This window comes from Nematostella vectensis, chromosome 4 (assembly GCF_932526225.1).
Source record: "Nematostella vectensis chromosome 4, jaNemVect1.1, whole genome shotgun sequence".
In the NCBI taxonomy this organism is placed as follows: Eukaryota; Metazoa; Cnidaria; class Anthozoa; order Actiniaria; family Edwardsiidae; genus Nematostella; species Nematostella vectensis.
This window is the reverse complement of record NC_064037.1, coordinates 3,020,300-3,031,226: the sequence shown is the minus strand read 5'-3', so window position 1 is coordinate 3,031,226 and position 10,927 is coordinate 3,020,300. Positions and strand designations below refer to the sequence as shown.

Genomic DNA, 10,927 nt, shown 5'->3' with positions numbered 1-10,927 from the left:
AAAGTCTTTACAGATAGGACACGCTGCCTTTCATAGGAATAAAAATGTTTTAAAGTTATTTTTTGGCATGTTTGTTTTCGGTGAATGAAAGACCTATCATATCATGAGATCATGCCGAGGTGTACGCACGACTACATGAGGAAATTCAAAACTCACATAATATTGCTTTCAACAAAAGCCACATCCTCTTAATATTTTGCATCGGTAGTAGAAGGGTTGTTCGAGTGTAGTACTCAGTGTGCTTTTGTCATTCCATCTTCTCGGCCAAACCGGCTGCCTAAATGTGTCGGTAAATACTCGCTCGTGTGAACAAGGATTTCGTGGTGAAATACATGTTTGGTTTACGAATGAATATTAATTTTTAGGGGTGATGTTTACCGGAAATAAGATTTCGACATCTGAGATGATAAATATGTAAATTAGCCCGTGCTAGTAGTATTCCAGCAGCTATCGAGGGCGTCAAACCGGTTTAAAACTTGATTGACAAGTAGGTCTGATAGATTTGCAGTGCGTACCAGCCTTTTGGGTACACTAAGACTACACTTGAAATGCTAAAAATTGATTTCTTGATAAGCCCCTCAGAAAACCTCAAGTAAACATTACTTTTATGACGGATATTTTCCTATTTTACATTTTCTTGTTAAATTTTTCATGCCCCACTGTCTGACTCAAATGCATTCTATAATAAAGAGCTATTGTTTTAAAGTACTTAAGCTCTGTTTAGCCTTGCATATATTTTCATGTGATTTGAATTTACTTGCTATATTTTGAATATGCAGTAGAATTTCACTCCAAAAGAATAGAACAGCTTTTTAAGCACATTTAACAAGGTCTGACAGGAGCTCCATGAATTACGTTAATCTGCCGCGTGAACGCCCACTAGTAGGTTGTGTGCTTTTGTTGTTGAATATTGAGTGATGTGCTTGAGTGATTTGGTTCTGTAGTCTTTCTTGTTGCAAATATGCGAAGACCGAATGCATTATATTTATCCCCATATATTTCTCTCACCACTTTAGGATATTATGAAAATTAGCATGTGCTAGTATTATTCCAGCCAATTAGTAGAAAATACCATTTCTAATAGAATAGCCTATTTTCTCTTAGATACACCACAGATATTGATTGACAGATATGGATTGGCGGAATTTGATCCCAAATCCAAATCCTAAAATGGGGATTGACAGATTATGACCAAAAATCCTAAAACATGGATTGAACTTCCACCATTCATCTTTATACAGCTGAGGATGAAAAAGACATTGGTCACATTCTCTTTTGAAGAATGTCTTTATCAACTGCCGTTTTATCAAACAGGCAGCAAATCGCCTATAAGAGTGTGATGGAAGGTCAAAAGTTTGGTTGATCTGAGCAAAGCTGTGCTATGTTTATATATGCTGTATTTCCGTAGCAATTAAAAGTTGTGTATTTGTTTTAGACTCTGTTTATGGGTTTAACGCCTGGCAATGTAATAAATAGAAGTATTGTGTTGGAATATAACATTTTTAAGTCACGTTGTTTAGCAATCCAGTCGCTGTTAACCCTTAATTATGCTTCAAGAATTGCAAGTATTTATTCTGCTTTCCCTTTGTCCATTACCGCAATTCCTTGGGGTTGATTTCGGGGACTCCTCGGTATCGTCTCGGGTCCGAGGATCAGTTGGGGGTACTTTTGGGGATCATTTCGGGTCCTGGGATCGTTTCGGGTCCTGGTATCATTTCGGGTCCTGTACAAAACACGCACCTAGAGTGTCGGTAGTGAATAATTATGCGTATTATAGTCCTCCAATCAAATCGCTAGCAAGACAATGGGTTTGTAGCGGTGCTAGCGTAGCCTTCTACGCGCACGGTCCCAAAGAGCGGCGCGTTGGAGGCTAGTGCTAGCGCGGCTGTTGTTGTTTCTGGCGCGATATTGGGTGTGGAAACTCGCTTCAAAATGCTATATTCTACGAAAATATCGAAAAGTTTAATGCAATCTTAAGCGATAGTATGAATTATTTGTACAGGCGCCTTATCTGTGACGTGATAGACGGTCTAAAGAGGTCTACCACAAGGGAGTCTAGAAAAACCGGTTAGGCTTGCGCTATATGGGGTGTGCGAACTCGCTTCAAAATGCCATGTTGTATTTTACAAAAATATCGACCAGTTGTTGCAAAGTTGAATGCAATCTGAAGCGATAGTATGAATATTTAAGGCGATGAGCCTATTTGGACTATGGGACTAAAATTGCTTTAGCGGCCAGCAATGATAAACAGCATCGGAGGAGCTCTGGGAACGAGAATGCCCTATTTGTACAGTCGCCTTATCTGTGACGTGATAGACGGTCTAAAGAGGTCTACCATAAAAGGGAGTCCAGAAAAACCGGTTAGGCGACCGTCAAACTGGCTTCGCTAACAGGTACACTCAAGTAGACAGACCTCGAACACGCACCTTCGAAGCTAGAGCAGATCAGACCTTGCGTGTTTTCTTGAGTGTTGGTGATACCTTCTACAAATTGTTAACAAGGGCTTACTGACCGACTTGCACCGTCTAACAAGATCACTAGGTACGTTCATTTCAGATTATATTGGTTTTTTGAACGTAAAACCCCGAGTTCACCCGATTGCTATATCGAAAGGGCTACGTATAAACTTGATTTTGTCGTTTTGTGGAGTGTCATACCAAGCAAAGCACGATTCGCTTCACAAATCTCTGTTGTGCTAAAGTAAGTAATTTCCAGGTTATAGCGAAAAGAACCTGGGATATATATGTGTAAAACAACAGACCTACTGAAACGAAGATTTAGATTCAGTGGGATTGTGAAATAAGTAATTTAAGGCTTGCGTGCATGTAGAAATCATAACAATATTCAACGTTTTCTCTGCCACAAACTAAAACAGTTCAATGTTTTTTTCTACGCCGAAAATTGAATGAATGTTCTTAGAATTTCAAGTAATCACCTACGAATTCTCTGGTTCATTCTTATATTATTGAAAATCTATTGAATGTTGTTGTTGTTAGGAAATGATCAAGTACAGTCGAAGTCACCACAGGTTTTGATTTGTAACAGCAAGATCTTTTTTTGTGCTGTGAAAGAGAGTATTTTGGTGCGTGAGGATTTGGTTTTGTAGTCTATTTTGTCGCAAATAAGCGAGAACCAATGCGTGGTATTTATTCCCGTATATTTTCTCTCGACACCTGAGATGATAAATATGTAAATTAGCTCGTGCTAGTAGTATTCCAGCAGCTATCGGGGGCGTCAAACCGGTTTAAAACTTGATTGACAAGTAGGTCTGATGGATTTGCAGTGCGTACCAGCCTTTGGGATACACTAAGACTACACTTGAAATGCTAAAAATTGATTTCTTGATAAGCCCCACAGAAAACCTCAAGTAAACATTACTTTTATGACGGATATTTTCCCATTTTACATTTTCTTGTTAAATATTTCATGCCCCACTGTCTGACTCAAATGCATTCTATAATAAAGAGCTATTGTTTTAAAGTACTTAAAGCTCTGTTAAGCCTTGCATATATTTTCATGTGATTTGAATATACTTGCTATATTTTGAATATGCAGTAGAATTTCACTCCAAAAGAATAGAACAGCTTTTTAAGCACATTTAACAAGGCCGGACAGGAGCTCCATGAATTACGTTAATCTGCCGCGTGAACGCCCACTAGTAGGTTGTGTGCTTTTGTTGTTGAATATTGAGTGATGTGCTTGAGTGATTTGGTTCTGTAATCTTTTTTGTTGCAAATATGCAAGGACCGAATGCATTAAATTTATCCCCATATATTTCTCTCACCACTTTAGGATATTATGAAAATTAGCATGTGCTAGTATTATTCCAGCCAATTAGTAGAAAATACCATTTCTAATAGAATAGCCTATTTTTTCTTAGATACACCACAGATATTGATTGACAGATATGGATTGGCGGAATTTGATCCCAAACCCAAATTCTAAAGTGGGGATTGACAGATTATGACCAAAAATCCTAAAACATAGATTGAACTTCCACCATTCATCCTTTTACAGCTGAGGATGAAAAAGACATTGGTCACATTCCCTTTTGAACAATTACTTTATCAACTGCCGTTTTATCAAACAGGCAGCAAATTGCCTATTAGAAAGGCGACTTTTCATTATGTGATTTAAAATGCATAGGATGTTATGTTTTTTAGGTGTTGACTGGTCGCTCATGAATGCTTGAAAACAAAAGAAAACCTTCAATATTGTTTTGAAATTGAGGGCGTTAACAGAGCTAAAAATTAGTTAACAGGATCGATTGAAAAAATATTATAACCCCTAATCATGTTCTTCATAAATCTTGACCAAAGTATCCTTATCTATATTTGCATAATGCAACCAAAATAAAAATAAATCAACGTTTCTAATTTTAGTTTGAACTCAATTTTTTTAACTCAAACTGAACTTTTGCTAATTCTTTTTTTTTTGGTTATCTTGATAACTACATTTAATCCTGTGAACAAGAACTTACCTATATGCTACTATAAAAAAACTTAATATTTATACATTCTTTTATAAGAACGTTTTTATTTTTGTAAAAGTATAAATATCAAGACTTCCAACAAACACATAAACCTCAAGGTAAAGGTTTTCCCAGTAATTAAACGAGTTAAGCTTTCATTAATTAGTTAAGTGTCCAAATACTGATAGACAATTTTTACATTAAAGTTGTTATCTCTGCTTGTAAATCTGCAATCTCTTTCCTTTCGGAATCTGAGGTCAACAGAGGTGAAAACTTAATTACCAAGTTTTATTTTTGTGCATTAGTAGGCTAGGGAAACCTGGGTTTATGCAAAATCTTAGTAGTTTTGCAGAGGGATGTCATAAAACGCTATTTTGCAGTTTTTACTGATTTCTTTTTAATGAGTTGACGCATGTCTTTCTAGTTCATATTAATTCATGGTTTATCAGTTCTTAGGGAACCTTCTATTTTACTCGATATTCCAAGCCTAAAAGAGGACAAAATCAATCGGACTTGCATGGTTTGTTTTCTCACACCATAATATTGGTCCTCGTGCAAAGTGTTTGACAGCTTTGTGTATCAGGTTTTCATGATCTTTTCCCCTACATGCAACAGTTTTGATTGGTGACCATGTCATGGAACGCCGCATATGTTACAGTTTAATTGAGGCGACTGACGATCTTGCAATTTGTAATCTTCACTTTATCAAATGTCTTTTCCATGTTTTTTTTTCAAGCCTGTCTACTTGCATAAAACATAAGATATGTGATTATACATAGGTCATCTATGTATTTGACGCCTTATAGTAGTAGTAAGATTGTCGTTGATAATCTCGTGTCATGCAAGCTGTTTTTCTCACCTGCTTCTTTGCTTTCCTAGATATTTCAAGCAAAAGGGATATGAAAACTAAGCCTGCACGCCAGACAGTAACGATCAGCGGTTTGTTTGCTCAGGACGTACCCAATGGGTACCTCTTCCCGGAGTATCCCTCTTCCTTCCAGAAGAATGCTGCCTCATTCAACGATGAGAAGTACTTTATCCACGATTTCCCAGCGCCCCCGGTCATGTATTTGGACTACTTGAGACCTATAAGGGTATGCCCAGTTCTTGGAAATGACATCCCAATTCTGTTAAGACGAGAGCCCAGCATTCCACTGCAAACACACTGGCGCAAATGGGTCCCAGACTACCAGGAACCGGACATCAGGGTTTACAGCAAGGAAAATACGGGGGATGCTCCTCTCATCATGGTGTTCCCACATCAGAACATCTCCCGCGAAAAGCACGCTCTGGACCCGGATCTTCACTACGAGTTACTCTCCAAGGAAACGGTCCAAGAGCTGGGCGCTCCTTGCCCCAAGCACCTAAGCCTGTCTGACTACACCACTCCGTGCATGCTAAAGGCGACGCACGGCCTGTTTTGTTATGGCACGTACATGGCCAAGAATGAAGAAGAGGCCCAAGAAGCGCTGAGAGAGCTGACCGAAGAAATGTGCTGCGAGCGGCCAGTTGTGACCGAGGTTATTCCAGAAGTGACTGGTAACTACTGTGTGCAGTTTTACCTGCATCGCAACGGGGATACCCATTGGGTGGGTGTGTCAAGACAGATTATTGGCGAGAGCCTCAGTTGGGGTGGGGGCGTCGTGGATGCCAGAGAGCAGCAGCGTCTGAAGGACTTGCTTATTAAGACTGTGATGCCTGTGAAGGAGTACCTGTATAAAAAGAAGTTCTTCGGCTTCGTTGGAATGGATATTCTCACTAATAAGGACGGTCAGTTTGTCATTGACCTCAATCCTCGCATCAACGGCAGCACGCCCCTCCTAATGATGTCGCCTGTTATGGCTGAGAAGGGCTTCCCTGTCGGCGTCATGCTCAGCAACTGCCGATTCCCGTTTGACGTCAAGAAACTGGTGTCTGTCGTTGACGAGCTCAACTCCACAGGGAAAGCACTGGTCGTGATTCTCGGTGCCGAGAATGGAGAGTGGGGTTGTGAAGGGTATATTTGTGTGTTTGCAGTTGACGAGATGGAGGCTAAAGAAGTCCATGAGAAGCTCGTGACAGAAGCACATTAAACATAGTCGTCAACGCGGCTACCTTTCCACGCGCGTGACGAAAACATGTTCGGCTTATTAACTTCAATGTTTTGGAATTAGTCTGTTGCTTATTTATTGAACGTTCCATGCTCGAAACAAATTTGAACGTTTGTTGTACAAATCCTTCCTAAGTGGAGAAACTATTGCTTACTTGTTTACTCGAAAAGCAGGTGATGGCACCAAACATTTGATAAGAATGGCAGCAAACCTTAGTATCACTATCAAAAAGTCTATTTTATTAATAAACCCATAGAACATGTTTCCTGTCCTAGTGGAAGGGTAGTGTCTTTTTTAACCGTTCTAACCTTTTACGTCATGCGCCCCAGCTCTTAAGCGCATTTCATGAGAGGAAATCTCGCGAATTGTAAGGAAGACTTTTTTCGGGCTTAAAACAATCATACGAAGGCGACTTCATGATTTTTATGTAGAGAAATCTCGACATCTTGGTATACACCGCTCCATTGTAGCGACGGTTCCTAGTCACTCTACGAGTCAGTTGAACTACTGAACACTCCCGACACCCACCTAGATTGTAGATATCGCGATTTCTCTACTTGTGACCTATGCGTTTAAACGCCTTAAATGATAAGAAATATTTAAGAAGGTATGTAGCATGTTATTATAAATGCTTCATATTATAACAATAAAGCGACTTGATATAGAATTGTTTTTTTATAGGTATGCCTATTAAATCAAGGTGTGACGGATTTAAGGTTATTTTTTCTAATCACCATATTTTTTTTATACTGTTAAAAAGTTTGTAGTTAACAACCGGCAGTGTGTGTGTGCTGGTTAACTTTTTACGAAACGTTGTGTAAATAGGACATAAACTATTATGTTGTGGGTTAAAATGTAAGACTTAGAAAATATAAGCCTGGGGAAGACATGTATTATTTATCCGATTAAATTTTCCCACCAATTTATATGCGTGTACAATGTTGGCATAACGGAAAATGAAGGAGAATGGAAGTTTTGTTAAAACGAGCCCTCATTGTATGTCAGATCGATGAAGATATAATCTTTTTATAAACTCTAAATTGTTAATATATATAAAGGGTTGTATGCTTCTTCGTTTGCAATTTCCAATAAAATTGTAATCCGAAAGGAAAGGTATTTGCTGATTGAGGTTCCTTAAAATGATCAAAACAGAAGTACTTCCCGCAGTCCCGAAAAGTCATTCCGACTGCTGGCGCGCACACAGGGGGTGGCCGCCCTAAAGCCTGCCCTCCTCCTCCCGCCTGCTAGCCGCCTCATTCGGGGATATTCGGAAATGTTTTGTTTTCGCGCCCCAGCGGACCTCGGCCTTCACGCGCGCCACAGAATTCCCAATATTCGAAAACATTTCCGAATGAGAGCAGGCTAGGCCTCCCTAAAGCTTGTCCTCCTCCGCAGAAATTCCTTGGTATGCGCCTACACCGTGTTTACACCTCTAACCATTTCACCACTAGCCGGCGGTTATTCGGAAATGTTTTGTTTTCGAATATTGGGAATCATGTGGATCTCGAAAAAATGAGAGCCGGCAATACCCCCCCCCCCCCTTTTTTTTCAATCTCAACCCACTTCACGCCTGGCTGAACTCACACCTCAAATTAGCGTTTGCTGCCAAATTCTAGCCAATTCGATCAATCAAAGTTACCGAGACTTTGACGGTTTAGATCATAATAACCCGAGCTTATGCTAAAATGCTTGAATTCGACGGCAAATCCGGAGACCTGTAATGGTAATTCCGCAGAATTTATAAAAGCACACTCTAATACGGAACAAGGGTATAGTTTGAAAATTTTTTTGCTCTTGCTCGATTCTCACGGTGCGGTTCAAGCCGATTCGTGCGCTAGAAAGTATGCAACATTGCAGGACTTTTCGCTGATTCAGGCGAGGGGGCTGCTTTTCTCACCCTCGCCCCAGCGCACCTCGGTTTTCGCGAGCGCCACAGAATTCCCAATATTCGGAAACGATACATTTCCGAAAAACCCCGGACAAGAGACCATGACATCATGGTCTCTTGTCCCGAATGAAAGCCGGCTAGCAGCAGGCTATTTCACCGCCCCCCCCCCCCCCCCCCCCCCATTAGTAACTGTTACTTGCACCTCATTACATTTAATCGGTCACCAAACAAATAAAACAATCTGTTTAATTGATCATAGCACACTTTGGTAAAAATTATTAATAAATTTGATCTACATAGCCAAACGATCTTGGTTACTTTTACCCGCGGCCATTTTAAAATTGACATCCATTTTGCAATCTCTCGACCAAGAAGACCGAAGAGACGGTTTATATCGCACGTGTTTATTTGAATACAAGAATCACCCTTTTACCTCACTATAGGAGGAAAAATTCCCCACCTTTCCAAAGAAAAGGGAAAACTAATCGAGCTAACCAAAATCCCTAAAAAAATCGAACAAGGAATCCTTAGCAAAAAGTCAGAGCGACATCCGAGAGAAAAAAATTCGGGTGACCCTATCGGGCATGAAACATACCAGAAAAAATGATTTACCTGCCATCAGATAAAAAAGGTCGGTACCTACGAGAACTATTACCTTGTCCTACCCTGACTACGTGCGCCTGAAAACGGTAGGGTCCCATAGGGGCTAGTCTTTGAAGGGTTCGATTAGACCCATAAGGGCCAGTCTTTGAGGGATTCGATTAGACCCATAGGGGCTAGTCTTTGAAGGGTTCGATTAGACCCATAAGGGCCAGTCTTTGATAGGTTCGATTAGACCCAAAAGGGCCAGTCTTTGAGGGATTCGATTAGACCCATAAGGGCCAGTCTTTGAGGCATTCGATAAAGGTCAGTCTTCGAGGGATTCGATTAGACCCATAAGAGTCAGTCTTTGAGACGATCGATTAGACCCATAAGAACAAGTCTTCGAGGCGTTCGTTTAGACCCATTGGAGTCTTTGAGGCGTTCGAATAGACCCATAAGGGCCAGTCTTTGAGGCGATCATTTAGACCCAGAAGCTCCAGTCTTTGAGGCGTTTGATTAGACCCATAAGGGTAATCAGTTGTCGAGGCATTCGATTAGACCCATTGGGGGCTAGTCTTTGAGGCGATCGATTTGACCCACAGGGGCCAGTCTTTAAGACGATCTATTTGACTCATAAGAGCCCGTCTTTGAAGCGATCCATAAGACACATTAGCTCAGTCTTCGAGGCGATCCATCAGACCCATAAGGGTCAGTCTTCGAGGCGATCGATTAGACTCATAAGAGCCAGTCTTTGAAGCGATCCATAAGACGCATTAGCTCAGTCTTCGAGGCGATCCATCAGACCCATAAGGGTCAGTCTTCGAGGCGATCGATTAGACCCATAAGGGCCAGTCTTTGAAGCGTTCGATTAGACCCATAAGGGCCAGTCTTTGAAGCGTTCGATTAGACCCATAAGGGCGAGTCTTTGAGACGATCGATTAAACACATAAGGGCCAGTCTTCGAGGCGTTCGATTAGACCCATAAGGCCAGTCTTTGAAGCGTTCGATTAGACCCATAACGGCCAGTCTTTGAGGCGTTCGATTAGACCCATAAGGGCCAGTCTTCGAGGCGACTGATTAAAGTGCAGCATTTGTGTTCTTGCCCATACTTAAAAGCCTAAAACTGGCGGATGCGCCCAGGATCGATCTATACCTGACTAACGCAAAACGGAAACTATTAATGCATCCATTCATTTCTCGTATATATCGTCTATTCTTCAAAGCAGCCAAAAACGCGTTGCATAACAGAAAATATTGATTTGAAGTCAAACGGTATTGTCTGTTCTTACTTCTAAGCTTCATTGAGATTGTGTTTTTTTTTGTTTTTTTTTTATGAAAGTCCGGGTTTGTCTCAAGTTGCGAAAATTAAATCCAGATAATCCTGTTTGCAGAGCCAATCGAAATATTCTTCCTCCAGGAGATAAATAGAGACAAGAATCTTGCGGGCTTTTCGCAAGGTGACTCCATGCTTTTCTAACATGATCATGCGCTCGCCCTCCTCGCAGATGGCCCCGCGGCGGCCCTTCATGTCCCGGTGACTTGTCGAGAACTCAACATTTTGATAGCACTGGGAGTTTCGTCCCAACTTGGAAGATATCCCCAAATAGAGTTTGGAAAAAGGACTTGTTTTCGCGGATTTTTCTTCCTTTTTGCCTTCAAAGATGACCGACGAAAATGTCGAGTATTTTGATTTTGTTGAGCTGACGCTTGAAAAGAACTTCGAAATCCGTTTATGAAGCGATTTCTCAGTCTTGCTTGGGTCGCCAAGTCGTTGTCATGTGCGTTCTCCAAAGGTAAAATTCCCATTGACGAGTATTTACGCATTGTGCTTTCTAACACCGATCACGATTCTCTCCGATCTTTTTTTCGCATAAAATAAAAGGGTTTACTGACCCT

General features: G+C 40.8%; 1 protein-coding gene across 2 annotated transcripts; it reads left to right on the top strand.

Moving 5' to 3' along the window:
• The first annotated feature begins 2,376 nt into the window (after nucleotides 1-2,376).
• On the top strand, nucleotides 2,377-7,673 carry LOC5506672. Of its 2 annotated transcripts, none has more exons than XM_001627312.3 (2): nucleotides 2,377-2,541; nucleotides 5,351-7,673. In XM_001627312.3, exon 2 carries the CDS (start codon nucleotides 5,371-5,373, stop codon nucleotides 6,541-6,543), a length of 1,173 nt encoding a protein of 390 aa, XP_001627362.1. In that variant the 5' UTR covers nucleotides 2,377-2,541; nucleotides 5,351-5,370; the 3' UTR covers nucleotides 6,544-7,673. The 2 variants fall into 2 exon arrangements, with proteins under 2 accessions (XP_001627362.1, XP_032231000.1); XM_032375109.2 differs by lacking the exon at nucleotides 2,377-2,541 and adding an exon at nucleotides 2,561-2,700.
• Nucleotides 7,674-10,927: the final 3,254 nt, after the last annotated feature.

What these genes read in the sequence shown, in the direction of transcription:
- LOC5506672 (XM_001627312.3), top strand. Translation starts at nt 5,371, where the DNA reads ATGAAAACTAAGCCTGCACGCCAGACAGTAACGATCAGCGGTTTGTTT.